This window comes from Rhincodon typus, chromosome 7, assembly GCF_021869965.1.
Source record: "Rhincodon typus isolate 14 chromosome 7, sRhiTyp1.1, whole genome shotgun sequence".
Taxonomy (NCBI): domain Eukaryota; kingdom Metazoa; phylum Chordata; class Chondrichthyes; order Orectolobiformes; family Rhincodontidae; genus Rhincodon; species Rhincodon typus.
The window spans coordinates 83,048,977-83,067,060 of record NC_063338.1 but is presented as its reverse complement, the minus strand read 5'-3'; the positions used below and the strand labels follow the sequence as shown (position 1 = coordinate 83,067,060).

The following is an 18,084-nucleotide window of genomic DNA, read 5'->3' as shown; positions in this document are numbered from 1 at the left end:
TTCTCATGCAACTGAGCCTAGACTTAAAACGGATATGCTCAGGAAGGCTTTAAGTGTTGTTGACAGAAAATAAAACAGTGAACCCCAAAGTTCTTCCAAGGCCCAAATGTAGAGACGTGATTGGGGTTCATTGGAAGAGAGTTCTAAGTTGCATTTATCAACCCAGATCTGGCAATGTCATAGAATCATACAGCCCTTTTGCCTATCGAGTCTGTGCCAACCTATCTACACCAATCCCACTTCCCAGCACGTGGCCCGTAACCTTGAATGTTACGACATTTCAAGTGCTCATCCAAGTACTCTTTCAGACACATATTCCCCTCCCCACCCTGGTCCACACTTCCTTCACCCCCAACACCTCCCCACAGCCCTACGGCACCTTCCCCTGTAACCGGCGAAGGTGCAACATCCGCCCATTTACCTCCTCCCTCCCCAGTATCCAAGGGCCCAAACATGCCTTCCAGGTGAAGCAACACTTCACCTGCACTTCCCAGAATCTAGTCTACTGCATTCACTGCTCACAATGTGGTCTCCTCAACGTTGGGGAAATGAAGCGTAGACTTGGTGACCGCTTCGCAGAACATCTACGTTCTGCTCACAAAAAAGACCCTGAACTACCTGTTGCCTGCCACTTCAACGCACCACCCTGCTCCCTGGACAACATCTGTGCCTCTGGCTTGCTGCAGTGTTCCAGCGAAGCCCACGCAAGCCCTCCGGACTCAATATTGAGTTCAATAATTTTAGGGCCTAAACTCTCCCATGTCCCAGCCCCCTACCTCACACACCAGGCCTCGTTACCACACAGCCTGCCATTACACACCCCCTGTTGTTAGTCACTAACAGTCCCTAACATTATTCACCCTCCTAGCCTGATCGTTTGCAACTCCTTTGTCTGTCCAACTGTCTCTCTCTCTTTGGGCTCTATCCTATCGTTTACACCCTACCCCACCCACCTTCCTAATTTCCGCATATAAACTGACGTTTTCCCAGCCACCATCAGTTCTGAGGAAGGGTCACCGGACCTGAAACGTTAACTTTGTTTTCTCCTTCACAGATGCTGCCAGACCTGCTGAGCTTTTCCAGCAACTTTGTTTTTGTTCCTGATTTACAGCATCCGCAGTCCTTTCAGTTTTTACTCTTTAAAGGTTGTGAGGTTTCCTGCCTTTACTACCTTCTCAGGCAGTGCATTTCAGATTCCCACCGTCCTCTGCGTGAAACATCTTGTCCTTAAATCCCTTCTAAACCCCCTGCCTTTTACTTAAAATTAGCTCTCTAGATACTGACACTTTAAACCAGGGGAATAGCTGCTTTTTATTCACTCTTTCAATACCTGTCATCATCTTATACAGCTCAAACAGAAAGCGAACAACCCAAGCTTATTCAGTCTCTTTTCCTGACTAAAACTCTGTCCCAGACAATATCCTGGTTAATCTCCTCTGCACATCCTTCAGTGCAATCACATCCTTACACATGAAGTCGACATTGGCCCATAAGCCTATATACTGTTCCTGACTGCTACCAAATACTTACCTAGCCAATTGACTTGTATTGTGCAGGAAAAAAAAATTCTCAAGAGAATGTTGACTTCTTTGGAAAATGTAAAATTAAAATACTTGATTGCCAATTTATAGATCAGATAGGCGATAAAATAGATTCCACATGAGTCAAACACTTAATAGCTGTAAAACCATCAGTGGTATGGTTTCGGTACTTTCAGCTATCCATGTGCGTGCAAGGTGATTTAACAACTGTAAGGAAAACTGTGATTAAACAAAAAACAGGTTCCTCATTTATTACAGACAAATTGCAGCTACTGTGAAGTCCTGAATGTTGCTAAATCTAATTGGTAGATTGATTCCATCTAGTTTCAAATGGCTTATAGCTCCACTCTTGTACCTTTCCTCCAATTTCTGATTCCAAACTATACTCCCCCTTCCTCCAGGTCAGTGCAAAATATTCTATAACCTAATGAGCATTTTTCTGTAAGATCTCTAATTAGTTGGATCTTCAGGTATGATCTTACTCTGCCCTCTTGAATATAAAGACTGAGAGGATAAGGGCCAAACACACTTGTATCACAACTACTTGCAATACATTCCTCTTACCAATATCGTAGATCCAGAGAGGTGTTTTCCCTTGAGTATATGCAGAGTCCACCATTCCGCCAAACACATAGATCATTCCCTTCCAAATCAAAACACAGAAGACTTCAAAGCTACAATAATATACAAGTTAATAAAAATTGTTTCAGAAGTTAACTGCCCCTTCAAAATACAAACAACTCTTGTCAAGGTTGAGAGATCTGGTCAAGAAAATAAGGTATGTCACCCTGTCATATAACATGAAGTAGTCACAAATAAAATAACTATTGATCTTCTGTGAAAGAGCAGTGCATTTAGTCTCATTTCCCTATTCTTACCCCAAGTCTCCCTAAATTTCTCCTTTGCAAACATATCCAATTCACTTTTGCAAAAGTTACTACCGAACCTACTTTGACCACATTTTTGGGAACTCCATTTCAAATTATTGCAGATCAAAACTTGCTACATTACAAGACTTCACCTAATCTACCCCCGACTGTAATTGTGAGGTGTGAGGATTGAGAACAAGGGCACAAATTTAAGGCCACGGGGGAAGATCTGGAATGTACTGCCTAACACCAGCCTGCTTCTGTGATATAACATTTCTATGATTCTGTGAATTTTTTGCCAATTTTCTTAAACACATGCCCTCGGGCTATCAAGCCCACAGTGCTTCAAGCCCCATCTACTCTGTCAAGTCTCTTATGATTTTGAATGCCTCCACTATATCTTGCCTTAACCCAAGGAGAACAACTGCAGCTTTTCTAATCTCTCCACATGGCTAAAGTCTCTCATCTTGACACCACTGTGGTAAAATCTACCCTGCATCCTTAAGGTTCAGATCCCAAAATCAATATTGCATTTGAGACAATACTCCAGCTGAGAATAAACCAGCGCTTTTGAACTCTTGGTATAACTTTCAGAGAAAGTAGGAACTGCAGATGCTGGAGAATCTGAGATAACAAGGTGTAGAACTGGATGAACACAGCAGGCCAAGCAACATTAGAGGAGCAGGAAGGCTGACGTTTTGGGCCTAGACCCTTTTCCAGAAAAGATTTTTCTGAAGAAGGGTCTAGGCCCGAAACATCAGCCTTCCTGCTCCTCTGATGCTGCTTGGCCTGCTGTGTTCATCCAGCTCTCCATCTTGTTATCTCTGGTATAACTTCCTTCTGGTTCAGAGTATTGAAATGAAATTATATTGCTGGCTATCAAAAAGCAATTTCTTATCAACAATAACTAAATAGGGAAAGATTACAGAGCCCTGAAATAAGAGGGCTCTGGTGTCCTAAACCATGAATCACAAAGGTTAGTATGCAGGTACAGCAACTAATTAGGAAATGTTACAGTTTATTTCAAGGGGAATTGAACACAAAAGTAGGGAGGTTATTCTTCAGTGATATAGGGCATTGGTGAAATCACATCTTATCTACCATGTACGGTATTACTCACCTTATTTAATTAAGGATGTAAATGCTTTGGAAGCTATTATCCAGAGGCTGCAGAGAGATAAAGAGAGATAGAAAGGTACAAGCTGCTGACATCATTGCCTGGGGAGACATTAGCTGGAGGCTGCAGAAAGATGGAGAAAGAGCTGGGAGTACTAGGTCGCCGACATCGCTAACAGGAGGTACTGAATGCAAAGGTGCTGACACGAAGAAGGAAGCAGCTAGTGAACTAAAAATGACCTGCACCCAGGTTTGAGCCGACTTAAACTGGTTTGAATTAACTAAGCTCTGCAAAAAGTAAGAAAGATGAGGTAATGCAAAAGCCTAATTTGGACGAGAAATAATGAAGTAATGCTACCCAAGTCTCTGGGTCAGGGCCAGTAAGGTAAAGGCATGCGATAAGTGAATTAGCTTGAGCCAACGGGAAGAAGACAGCACGACATGAGAGAGATAAGAGAAAGAATAAAAAGACGACCCTTGATGCATGCAGCTAGTGAAAACTCCAGACAGCAAACATGGCAGAAGCAGACCCTATGTCAAGGATATGATGATGACATAGAGTGCAGCACCTGGCCAGCATTAGCCCTTGTCAGCAGCAGCTATACTGATCGGGTATTAGCTTTTATATTCTGTGACTACTTGCGGAGTGACAGAGAACTCTGGTGGATAAATAAGTAGGTCATAGTGCAGTTTGTGGGAAAATATACATGGTCTAGTTTTGTGATAAAAACATTTAAGCAACACGTCTTGTTAAATACACCAATAAAGTAATTTGTGAAGTTATGAGAATTGACTCTTCTCTGTATAAGCCGATAACCGGAGCCAGTGTTCTACGAGCTCCCGATAGCAAAGCAGTTTAGAAAAGCTTCACCAAACTTAACCTGAAATAGGTGGATTGTCTTATGAGGAAAGGTTGGACATGCTAGACTTGTATTCTGTGGAATTTAGACAAGTAAGAGGGGTCTTGTTAGGGTGGATGTGGCGAAGACGTTTCCTTTTATGAGAGAATCTAGAACTATGGGTCACTCCTTAAAAATAAAGGAGTCACCCATTTAAAACTAAATGATGCAAGTTCTTTTTGCATGAGCCAGAGGCACATGAGATTCTTGGTAAGCAAGGAAGCAAAAAGGTTATTGGGAGTTCGCAGGAATGTGGATTTGGGATTATAATCAGATCAGCTGGGATCTTACTAAATGGTGGAGCAGGCTCAAGAGCTGAATAGCCTACTCGCTCCTAATTTGTACGTTCATAAATACTCACACTGTGCAACAACTTGCTCATTTTGAGATTTCTATGACAATGATGATGATAATGGCAAACACTTGCTATCTCTGCTATTAATCATCCCACGTGAGTAATTTCTTTTGTGACCATCCCAAGTGCAACCCACTTTCAGTTGACCTGTATAAATGATCAACAGCTGATGAGATATTCCTTTCTTTAAGGAAGTATGTCTGCCTGGAGTCATTACCTCCTCATGCCATCAGAGGCAAGCATGTTGTTATCAAACTGCTTAACAAACAATAGGTACAAAACCATGTCTGCCACTCTGCTGCTGCTGGGAAAAAAAGAAGTTATTTCAGAACACAGTGTATATATTTTAAACTAGCCACCTAAGACTTTGATAGCCCACACTGAGAGCACCCAATCTGACCTAACATTTGTTCTGCTTGCAACGAAAGCATTGGATCACAACTACTGGATTCTTACTTCATGGGCTACCAACGACGGCTCCTCCAATTCTTCTGGCGCAGTTCCAGCTGCCCTGTCCAACTCCTCCCAGTCATTCAGAGCTGAAAAATACAGAGATATCAACCATATGGCAACACATTTCTGTTGAGAGGAGGATGATTTTATAAAACTGCATGGGAATTTTAGGGATCAAATGCCAGGAGAGGAAGGGATCAGTCACATCTGGACAATGCAAGAGAGAAGGGATTAAAACGAGTTTAAAAGTTAGCAGAGGATTATCTTGTATCTAAGAATTATTCCTACCAGGCACCTTGTTAAATAAATTTATATTGTTGACAGCATAAGGATGGAGAGAAACATACCAGGACTGTTGCAGGCTATTTCCAGATGCAAGTCAGATAATTGATTACAAATGTTATAGAGCTATGCAAAAAAACTGAAATAACAGGACTGTGATCAAAGTGTAAGTTTGAAGTTAATAGAAAATTATAATAGAATTGAAAAAAATACTGGTATTTTAGGTAGCTGCATTATGACAGTGTTAATACAATGTGGAGCTGGAGGAACACAGCAGGCCAAGCATCATCAGAGGAGCAGTATAGTTAACATTTCAGGTCCGGACACTTCAGAAATGCGAGGGGGAAGGGAGCTGGCAAATAAATGGAGAGAGGAGGCGGGGGGGTGCTGCGGAAGGTAGGTGGGATGGTGATAGGTGAGTGCAGGTAGGGAGTGGTGGGGATTGGTCAGTGGGATGGGTGGGACGGATAGGTGGGAGAGATGGACAGGTTGTGTCAGGTCAAGGAGCTGGGGATGAGAGGGAGGGTTGGACAAGAGAAGGTCCCTCTGGAAAGATCTCAGTGGATCTCTCTCCCGCTGCAACCCTCTGGTAATCTCCACCGCCCTGAAACTCTTTGACCACATACTTAAACTAACCAGTATTACAAGGTTGTTGACTTGCTCAACGAGCTGGCTTGTTTTTGTTCAGACATTTCGTCACCACGCTAGGTGACATCATTAATGGAGCCTCCGATGAAGTGATATTATTCTACTCCACTTGGAGTTTATACTGTCTGATCCGTTATGGTGAGTGGTGTCATTTCTGGTTTTGATCTGTATGGGTTTGTATATGGGGTCTAATTCTATATGTTTGTTGATTGAAGTATGGGTGGAGAACCATATCTCTAGGAATTCCCACGTGTATCTGTGTTTGACTTGGGCTACTATGGTTATTTTGTCCCAGTTAAATTGATGGCCTTCATTGTCTGAATATATAAATATTAATTCATTGTGCTGTTTTGCTGCTAGCTGATGTTCATGTATTCTGATGGTTAGTTTCCTTCCTGTCTGACCAATGTAATGTTTGTGGCAGTCGTTGCATGGTATTTTGTAAACCACATTCAATCTGCATGTTGTGGGAATGGGGTCTTTAATCCTTGTAAGTGTTTGTCGTACAGTGGCTGTGGGCTTGTGGGCCACCATGATTCATAGTGGTCTTAGGAGTCTTGTTGTCAGTTCTGATATGTTCCTGATGTAGGGCAGTGTGATCAGTGTGTTAGGGCGTACTGTGTCCTCCTGTTTTTGTCTGTTATGTAGGCATCTGTCGATGAAGTTGCCAAACTTTGCCCACTAGCCAAAGAAACAATGGCCACGTTACTAGAGGAAACAGCAACGCAGACCAACAGCTCCATCAGCAAGGACAACATACTTAAATTACTAGACCTCTGCCTCACCACACGCTTCGTCTTTAGTGGTCAAATATACAACAGATCAATGGTACACCAATGGGGTCAGCTAACTCAGGACTCCTCGCAGAAGCAGTCAAGCAAAGACTAGAACACACCACCCTTCCCCACATTCAACCTAAACTGTGGATCCGATACATAGACGACACATTTGTCATTATTAAATGCAACAAATTAGAAGAGAACCCACCACCTCATGAACAGTGTATTCACAGGGAGTAAATTCACAAGGGAAGAAGAAAACGTTTCTGAAGAAGGGTCTAGACGCGAAACATCAGCTTTCCTGCTCCTCTGATGCTGCTTGGCCTGCGGTGTTCATCCAGCTCTACATCTTGTTATCTCAATCAACTTCCCTGTCTGGTTGTTAAAGTAGAGCGATTGACAAACGGGCAGTTCCAAACCTCAGTATACAGAAAAGCAACCCGTACAGATCAAATCCTCAACTTCCACAGCAACTACCCCAAAGTCCACAAACAAAACTGCATTAGGACACTATTTAAATGGGCCATGACACACTGCAACACTCCAGAACTACACCGGGAACAGGAAGAACACTTATACAAGGTCCATAGAACATAGAACATAACAGTGCAGTACAGGCCCTTCGGCCCTCGATGTTGCGCCGACCTGTGAAACCAATGTGAAGCCCATCTAACCTACACTATTCCATTATCATCCATATGTTTATCCAGTGACCATTTAAATGCCCTTAAAGTGGGCGAGTCTACTATTTTTGCAGGCAGGGCATTCCACGCCCTTACTACTCTGAGTAAAGAACCTACCTCTGACATCCGTCCTATATCTATCACCCCTCAATTTAAAGCTATGTCCCCTCGTGCTAGCCATCACCATCCGAGGAAAAAGGCTCCCACAGTCCACCCTATCTAATCCTCTGATCATCTGATCATCTAGTATGTCTCTATTAAGTCACCTCTTAACCTTCTTCACTTTAAACGGATATCCCCACAACTTCATCCACAGATGCAAAAGTTTTGAAGAGTGAAAACACAATTCCAAGCTACAATCACTCTTTAAATGCACAGAAGACCAATGAACCAAAACCAAACACGTGAAGAAATGCCACAAGGCAACAGAAGTATCATTTAGTGAAGCTCCTTTGATAAGGATGAAGTGCAGGGCTCCTTTGAAAATCCACAGTAACTATGATTAAAAGGTTCAAAACCAAGTGTAAGAATTGAACCACATTTTAGGTGTTCTTATTTTTATGCTCTTCGCATCACTAGCAGTGCACCTGCAACATTAAAACAGCTTAATCATTCTCCTCACAAATTACTCAATCCGGCAGAACTTTTGAAATCTGCCCACAACACTGCAATGTGAGGCTCACAGAGACAGAGCTAAACATCACACCTTGTACCCTGCAGGGTACAACAATTTCCTGTGCTGCCCCCTGGTTACTATAATGAGGCAACGCCCAAATGGGGAAACACCTGTAATGTCCATGACAGCCATGCCAAAGTGAACTTAAGAAGCAGAATCCTTTTTAAAAAAAAAATGTATTTTTGTCTGACTATACGGAAATCACTTACTTTAATACTTCTAAAATGTGCAAATTTACTAAATTGTGCCATGCTTCAAGAAGGCTTTAACGCCTTACTACTTTAGGACATTTGGACAATTACTTCAATCTCTTGCTCTGTAAATATACATTTTCCAGCTTGCCTTCTGTAATTAAATGAATTTGCCAAACACATTTCCAGAAAGCAGGCCTATATTAACACTATGTCCATTTCTTCTTTTCAGTATAAAGTTAATACATTGAAGCGTTGTAGTTTGTTTGGAGAGTTAGCCATGGCTCAGTGAGCCACACTCTTGCTTCCAAATCATAAGGTTCTGGGTTCAGGTCCCACTCTAGAAATGAGCACAAGGCACCTCTGTGCTACACTGTTCTACACTGTGAGGTGATGCACTTGCGGAGGGTTATTAAGGAAAAATATTACACTATGAATGGTAAGACCCTAAAAAATATTGAAGTTCAGGGAGACATTGGTGTACTTATCCACAAATTCCTGAAGGTAGATTGAAATAACTCCACAGAGACTGGTATCCCATCACCAAGTCACCCTTTATACGTGTATAGTATTTGACCCTGGTCTGGTTTCACCCGAGACTTCACCTGACGAAGTAGCAGCGCTTCGAAAGCTAATGATTTCAATTAAACCTGTTGGACTATAACCTGGTGTCGTGTGACTTCAGACCTTGAAAGGAAGTTGATTCTCAAACTCCTGTAACATTTAAGCAGTGCTTGGGTATTTACTGGTGATCTGAGCCTGAAAATGGAAATAGTGCAGTCAAATAATTGTTGACTGGTATGGACATGATGGGCCAAATGGTCTCCTTTTGTATGGTAAACGTCTGAGTCATTCATTACAAAAAATTAATAAATATTTTTAGCATTTGATCACTTAATTCTGCAAAGGAAAATTTCTGCCAAAAAACTCTTTATATTTGTAAATATCCCAAATTGTATTCTATAATACAACAGCCTGTTGTGACTCAGCTCTGTGCAGTCAGAGTACTTATTGCTAAATATTTGCTGCATTTTAGCTAGATTCAGGGTTACCTGTAATTGAATGTAATAAACTAAGTGAGACATTTAAAAGTTTCATTTTCCAGGGCAAAAGCATGTCAAAAATTACACAAGATCCTGAAGAACAGGAATTTCTCATCTTGTCCCAGTCATCAAAAAGCAGATTCTGCACTTATTTATTTCATTGCCTTTTATGAAAACTCTTGGATGTAGAATCTCTACACAGTTTTGCATTCATGACTGCTCATTGTACACAAAGCACTTTGAGCCAATTTGACAGTGTAGTAAGATTATATTTTAGTGTAATCATTTCATTTTTCCTGTCTATGCATAAGTATTTTAATTAGCCCATCATTCCAAATCTACAAATTCCCAATTTTTAAAACAGCAATGTTTGCATTTATCTTTATAATACTTTTGAAGCATAGTCATGGATGTAAAGAAGGAAACCTGGCAGCCAATTTTGGCACGCAGCAAGTTCCCATGAACAACAACATGATAAAGGGCAGATGATACCTTTTTCTGAAGTTGATCAAGGGATAAAGTTTGGCCTTGAGACTGGAGACTGAGCCTTTCTTAAAAATAGTGCTGCGGGATGTTTTGCATTGGTCCAAGCAGGCAGTTGCAGTTAATCATTCATTTTATTTCAATCTATCTTCAGGGATTTGTGGATAAGCACACCAATGTCCCCCCAAACATCAATATTTTTAAGGTCTTACCATTTATATTGTAATCCTGTTCCTTGATAACCCTCCGCAAGTGCATCACCTCACACACCTTACATAAATTTTGAGTCATCCACAAACTTCTCGTTGGAACCCTCTATAATCAAGTCAAAACCATTGATGTAGACCACAAGCAGCAAGGGCCCCAGCACCGAGGCCTATCGACCTCCAATGGAATCAGATATCCAGTCACAGAAACATCCCTGTACCGTCACCTTCTGCTTCCTACCTCTCAGTCAATTTTGAATCCAAAGTACAACATTATCTTGCCCATGGGATCTTACTTTCTTGACCAGTTTGCCATGATAGACCTTATCAAAAGCCTTGCCAAAGTCCATGTAGACCACAAACACATAATCGTCATCAACACTCTTGGTTATCACCTCAAAAATTCAATCCAATTTGTCAAACATGACCCTCCCTTAGCAAATCCAATGTTGACTACCTCATTGATCCATGTCTATCCAAATGTAGATTAAACTCTGTCCCTCAATTTTTTAAAATTGCTTCCTCATAATCGAGATTGGATGGACTGGTCTGTAATGTCTTGGTTTATCCTTTCCTTTCTAAAAAAAAAAAAATGGGAGGATACTAGTAGTTTTCCAGTCCTTGGATGGACAGAAATTTGTTAAGTGTGTAAAAGAAAATTTTCTCATTCAATATGTGGATGTACCTACCAGAGAAGGAGCAAAACTTGACTTTCTCTTGGGAAATAAGGCAGGGCAAGTGACGGAGGTGTCAGGGGAGCACTTTGGTGCAAGTGATCATAATTCTATTAGTTTTGAAAGAGTTATGGAAAAGGATAGACCTGATCTGATCTAAAAGTTAAATTTATAAAATTGGAGTAAGACCAATTTTGACAGTATTAGGCATGAACTTTCAAACGTTACTTGGGGGAGGCTATTTTGCAGGTAAAGGGACAGTTGCTATCCAGGGTTCTCTGTTCTTGGTCACACCCTTTGTCTTTACAGGAGTAGATTTGCCCCTGTATTCTTGCTATGTGCTCCTGAATACCTCTCACTGCTCTGACACAGTTTTATCCATAAGTAGCTACTCCTGGTCCAAATGGGTCAAATGGTGTCTCACCTTTGCAAAACTAGCCTTTCCGCAATTTAGAACTTGTATTCCTGGCCCATCTTTAACCTTTTCCATAACTATCCTCAACGAGCCCTATCACCAAAACGGTCCCCTTTTGATACGTCCGGGCTCATTTCTGAATATTAGATCCAGAAATGCCCATCCCTGTTGGGCTTTCTACATACTGGCTAACCAAAAAAAAATAAGAATTTTGTTTCCTCCCTCCGTTGAACACTAAAACCACCCTAGTTTAGTTTGGGTATTTAAAAAAACCCTCCTTTTACTGCCTTATTATTCTTAGATTGCATTTTTGATTTTCTATTTCTCCCAGACTGCAGGTCTCTAGTACACACCCAACCATGGTTGTACCTTTTCTGTTTTTTACTTCTACCTATATGGCCTCATTTGATGATCCTTCCAAGATATCATCCCTTCTTATTGCTATAATTGATTTCTTGATGAATATTGCAACCCCACCTCTCCTTCTCTCCCGCTCTCCAACTTGCCCGAATATCCTATAACCAGGAGCTGTAACCAGTAGACTGCTAATCCTGTCCATCTTTCAGCCAAGTCCCCGTCATAACTATGATAACATGCTGTCTTTGTCTATGCGTCCTCTCAGCTCATCTATCTTATTTCTCAGGCTCATTGATTAAAACATATTCCACTTCACCTTGTTAAACTCACTTCTCATCTAGTCTATGTTTCATCTGCCTTCCAGACTCATTTACTTAAGTTTTAACTTCTTATTCCACCTCGACCTGTCACTTAAACTACTTGTCAGGATTCAAGCACCCGCTTATCTAGTTTAAATCCATCTCAACAGCATCAGCAAATCTCTCCATGAGGATGGTGGCCCCACTCCTGTTCAGATATAACTTGCACAGTTTTTACGTTCCCTAGAAATGATCCCTATGCCTCAGCAATCTAAAGCTTTCCCTCCTGCACCTTCTCTACACCCATGCATTTATCTGCTCTATCCTTCGATTCCCATGGTGTGGAGGTGCCGGTGCCAGTGTTGGACTGGGGTAGACAAAGTCAGAAGTCACACAACACCAGGTTATAGTCCAACAAGTTTATTTGGAATCACACAGGCTTTCAGAGCACAGCCCCTTTGTCAGATGCGCTAGGTTCCAGACATTCACCACCCTCTGTGTGAAAAAATTGCCCCTTTGGACCCTTCTGTATCACTCCCCTCTCACCTTAAACTTAGCCCTCTAGTTTTAAACTCCCCTACCATGGGGAAAAGCTGTTGGCTATCTCTACCTTATCTACGCCCCTCACGATTTTACAGACCTTAGTCTCCTACATTCCAGGGGAAAACATCTTGGCCTATCCAGCCTCTCCTTACAACTCAAACCTTCCACCCTAGCATCTTAGTAAATCTTTTCTGCATTTTCTAATTTAATGATATCCATTTTATAGTAGGGCGACCAGAACTGCACACAGTACTCCAAATGTGGCCTCACCAACGTCCCATATAACGGCAACAAGATGTCCCAACTCTTACACTCAGTGCTTTGACCAATGAAAATAAGCATACCGAAAACCTTCTTCACCACCCTGTCTACCTGTGACTCCACTTTCAAGGAGCTATGAACCTGTACACCTAGATCTTGCTGTTCAATGATACTCCCAGGACTCTACAATTGACTTTGTAAAATCCTGCCCTGTTTTGACCCACCAAAACACAACAGCTTGCATCTATCTCAATTAAACTTCATCTGCCATTCTTGAGTCCACTGGCCTGGTTGATTAAGATCTTGCTGCATTCCCAGATAACCTTCTTCACTGTCCATTATACCACCAATGTTGTAGTCATCCACAAACTTAGTTACCATACCTCCCGAATTCTCATCCAAATCATTTATACAAATGATGAACAACAACGGACCTAGCACCAATCCCTGTGGCACACCACTGGTCACAGGCCTCCAGTCTGAAAACCAACCCTCCACCACCACCCTCTGTCTTTTACTGTCGAGCCAATTTTGTATCCAATTGGCTAGCTCTCCCTGGATCCCATGATACCTTGCAGTACCTTTTCAAAGGCCTTGCTAAAGTCCACGTAAGCAATATCTACCGCACTGCCCTCATCTACTTGCTTGGTCACCCCTTCAAAAAAAACTCAAATTCGTTTAACATGATTTTGCAAGCACAAAGCCATGCTGACTATCCCAAATGAGTCCTTGCTTCTCCAACTGCCTCTCAGAATCCATCTAACAACTTAACCCACCACAGACATTAGGATCCCAGTCAGTAGATCCCAGGCATTTCCTTGCAGCCTTTCTTAAATAATGGCACATTAGCCACCCTCCGATCTTCAGGCACTTCACCTTGCTCAATAAGTTCACCCAAACTTTACCACAATTTTTACTCGTATTGAGGAATCTAATTTGCTGACCTTTGTTGCACTACTTTGTGTGCGCGTGCACAGCAGACAGTGAGACAGACAGTCTGTGTGACTGCCCATGTGTTTATGTGTCAGTGTGTGTGTGTGTCTATCCATTCGTGTGTTAGTCCCTTGGAGCAAGGAAGACACTTGCTAACATGGGGAGGCTGTTGCGCTGCAGCTGCTGCACAACTCTGGATGACAAGGAAACTTTCCTGCTCTTGCTGCCCACCAAAGTTATACCAGAAGGATTTACAGATCGATAACCAACCCGTTTGGCCATGTTACAGCACAGCTTCAACATTAACTCTTGAGATGAGGCTCCGACTTGAGTTTCCGACCCAGATGGAGAGATGCTATGGTGCCACTAGATCACGGCCTCTTTCAGCATCTGGATGCCTTTCTCATCGTTTGCCATTTCCCACTTCACTATCTTTTAGCGAAAATACTATTTCATTTTCCATCATGAGTAACCCAGCTCTCCATGTCTCCGATCATTCAGGAGAGTATCACCCTTACAACCTTTCCCAAAAATCTCTTTCTTTTAGCCTGACTGGTCACATCCCACTTAAGACTGGGAATTCAACCTTCAGCAGCTTTAATAATATGCAATATATCTATCACCTGTCTCTGTGGCACAATAGGTTAGCATGTTCAACTGTTAACTGGAAAGTTGGTGGCTGAAGACCAACCAGAGGTGAAAGATGTCCTTACTTTAGGGCAGCACGGTGGCTCAGTGGTTAGCACTGCTGCCTCACAGCACCAGGGACTTAGGTTTGATGCTACCCTCGGGCAATGTCTGTGTGGAGTTTGCACATTCTCCGTGTCTGCGTGGGTTTCCTCTGGGTGCTCTGGTTTCCTCCCACAGTCGAAACATGTGCGGGTTAGGTGGATTGGTCATGCTAAACTGCCCCATATTGGCCATGGATGTGTAGGTTAGATGTGTTAGCCATGGGAAATACTTGGGGGGGGGTGGAAAATGGGTCTGTGTGTGATGCCCTTTGGAGGGTCGGTGTGGACTTCTTGGGCTGAATGGCCTGTTTCCACACTGTAGGGATTCTATGATTCTACTGTTTAAGAACCCATTCACCACACACCACTCCATCCACGCCAAACTCCCAGCCTGACTTCTAGTGCTTGTGTAGAACTAGATACAAGTCAATTCTTATTTAGATGCTGTAGCTAAAGTTTGATGACAGTGACAGGTCAAAGACAATAAGAGTATTTAAGAGAACCAAATCAAACAAAAACCTGACAATCTTACCAACGTTGTACCTCCAAAAATCCTTCATCCCAGTTTGCCTCCGACCACCATAAAGATACATGTATCCCTCGCAGATGCAACAGCCATGCTTGTATCGCTCCAGTGGTGCTGCTTTGGACTGGGAGAGCTGCCGCCACACAGGTTGACCAATTCCCTTTTGCATAACGCTCCTGTCACAACCAGATCATTTCCCAAATAGATGATAGATGAGGAACCACCATGATGCTTACCCACGGAATACAGCGCTCACGTGCTAGATGAAACCATCTGGGTAAATGTCACAGAATGTTCTAGAACAAAAACATCAATGTATCATTCAATTTTGATCTGGCATGTATGACACAAATTGAAACTTACAAACGTTAACCCAAAACAGAAAATGCTGGTGTGAAACTTTTATCTGCGCTTGTCAAGAATGCTCAAGAAGAAATGCAACAGGGAACCAATAGATTTTTATACACTGATAGAAACTTTGAATTACAAAAACAATATGATCACAATCAAATACATCTAAATTGCATATCAGTTTAACGACACATTTTCTACATTTTGACAGCTGAAAGTTCCTTAAGTTGTCGCCATGCTGTGAAGACGACTCAATGTATTGTCATTACTTGAGATTATAGTTTCAAAGGTGGAGGGGAAATGGGTTGCTTTAATTCTGTAAAGTTCTGATTTGTTCTTTTTTCAAAGAAGTTCAAAAAGTCATTTTGAACAATGAGCTGAAGATAGCATTTCCAAGAAATCATGTGACTTTAGCTAAATGAATAGAAAGCCCTCTGGAAAACCAATTGCTAAGGTGTTTGCTGACCTAAGTTTTACAACCCAGTGAGCAAGAGCACACACGATAGAGAACGTGCGCGAGAGCAAATGCAGAAGAGCGAGCATGAGAAGGAGCCAGTCACAAGTTTATCCAGATAAAATAACATCTGTAATAGCAGAGATGCTGTTAGTTTAGCAGTCTCCAAAATAGCCAGGGGAGAATGGAGGAAGTCCTGAGTTATTAAGAAGAAAACACAAGAAACTGAAGGTCGTGATAGTAATGAGAGGAGCAGACACAAGTTTGAGGAACCCATGTCCTATTGCAATAATGAGCAGAATAGCTGCTTGTTTAAAAGGTCTCAAGGAGAGATGTGAATTTAAGTAACCAGTATTGAATGAATGCACAGAACTTTGCCAAAAGAAATGAAATCAATTTACAGCCGTCTGTTCTGAGGAAGGGTCACCAGACCAGAAATGTTAACTCTTTTTTTTTCTTCACCGATGCTGCCAGACCTGCTGAGCTTTTCCAGCACTTTGTTTTATTCCAAACTACCTGTTTTTGAATCAACACCTTCCATTCTATTTCAAAAGTGTTATTCATATACACAATATATATTTATGAACACAACACATGGTTCAGTTCAATCCATGGCCTCTTAAATGGCAAAGATTTCTTAAAAATGGGGTTGAGGGTGTGGGGGAGGCAAAAAGAAAATCAAAAGACTGAGATTAAGAAATCATTTTGAGCCTCTCAATATGGAGGCAGAAAGGGAACATATAATTTTTCACCACTTGTGCAGTTCAGATGCAAATTCTAATGGCCAAAAAAAGACATTGTGGTGGGATTTCATCTGGTATGGAAACCAAGCTAGACTAGTTAATCGTCTGAAGGGCAGATGCAATTTGGAAATTGTGATTATTCCTCAGAACAATTACTTAGAACATGAAACAGCCTGGTCTTTTTCATCTCAGCTCCATTTAAGCTATGCATGCATCATCTCTGAACTCAAGTGAACAAGAGTAGATTGTATTGACTTTCTTTCGATTTCTACTCCAGTTTGAAGGACAGCCCTGCTTCACCGTGACTTCAACCAAAAGAATTCCACACGCAAGTGTTGCACATTTGTCCCAGCCAGTCCTAATTCATGAATGAAAGCAAGTATCAACAGTTTCTAGAGAAAGAAAACAGCATCATGTAAAAGAAAATGCATTTATATAGCACTTTTCACAATCTCAGGGTGCTTCAGATTATTTTCCAGCTCACTGGTCTATTTTCAAATTATAGTCAATGCTGTATTGTTGGAAATGCAAAGTCTTAACACCAAGGCCCTTCAATAATATAAATGACCAGATAATATCATTTGCTATTGGAGGGATAAATATTGGCCAGGACTTGAGAGAGAGAGAGAACTTCTCTGCTCCTCAAATAGTGCCGTGGGATGCTTTACATTCATTCGAGAGCACGTACAGGACCACAGTTCCAAATTGCATCTGAAAGCTGACCCTGGCAACAGTCCCTCAGTACTGCAGTGGGCCAACAGAGTGAGTGAGTGCATTCAACTTTCTGGGGTGGGTTCTGAACCCACAGCCTTCTGGTTCAGGAAAGAATACCACAACTAGTCACAGCTCATACTTTCATTGCTCAGTAAAAAGCAGTTAAAATAATTTTCTTGTAAAGGAGGAACATCTTGTGGTGCAGTGGGTCATGTCTCTGCCTCGGGGTCAGAAGCTGTGGGTTCAAGTCTAGCCCCAAGGTGTCTAACCCACCCACAGACGGAGCACTAACTTGGAAACTGTTCCAACATATGCCAGTGGCAGACACAGGACACAACAAGAACAGGAGAGTTTCCTAGTCAGCCATCTGCAGAAGGCACCTTACCAAACAGACCCATGATTACCTTTTAATGCACAGCACCCGAAAGAGAGAGAATAGCAGACCATAGAGTACAATTCCTACAGTATGAAAAGCAGGCCACTTGGCTCATCAAGGCCACACTGACCCTCTGAAAAGCATCCCACCCAGATCCAAATCCACAACCCCCCCCTCACCCTATCCCTGTAACCCTGCATTTCCCACGACTAATCCACCTAACCTAGGCATCCCTAGACACATTGGGCAGTTTAGCATGACCAATCCACCTAACCTGCACATCTTTGGACTGGCAGAGGAAACCAGAGCACCCAGAGGAAACCCACGCAGACACGGAGAGAATGTGCAAACTCTAAACAGACAGTTGCCTGAGGGTGGAATCGAACCCTGGTCCCTGGCGTTGTGAGGCAGCAGTGCGCACCACTGTGCCGCCCCAAACCAACATGTTGCAGATTTGTTCAATGCCAAGAATCCTGAAGCTTC

At 42.2% G+C, this 18,084-nt stretch overlaps 1 protein-coding gene across 6 annotated transcripts in view; it reads right to left on the bottom strand.

Moving 5' to 3' along the window:
* The window catches only part of LOC109927476 (ras guanine nucleotide exchange factor F-like), a 58,563-nt gene that overhangs the window by 21,944 nt on the left and 18,535 nt on the right, over positions 1-18,084 (bottom strand). For 3 of the 6 annotated variants that reach the window (XM_048598597.1, XM_048598599.1, XM_020527499.2), the window contains 3 exons: positions 14,970-15,259; positions 5,237-5,319; positions 2,106-2,184 (listed from right to left, as the gene is read on the bottom strand). In XM_048598597.1, the coding sequence (XP_048454554.1) occupies positions 2,106-2,184; positions 5,237-5,319; positions 14,970-15,132 (325 nt within the window). In that variant the 5' untranslated portion in view covers positions 15,133-15,259. Of the gene's footprint in view, positions 1-2,105; positions 2,208-5,236; positions 5,320-14,969; positions 15,260-18,084 lie in introns of all 6 variants that reach the window. The other 3 variants (XM_048598600.1, XM_048598601.1, XM_048598602.1) reach the window with 2 other exon arrangements.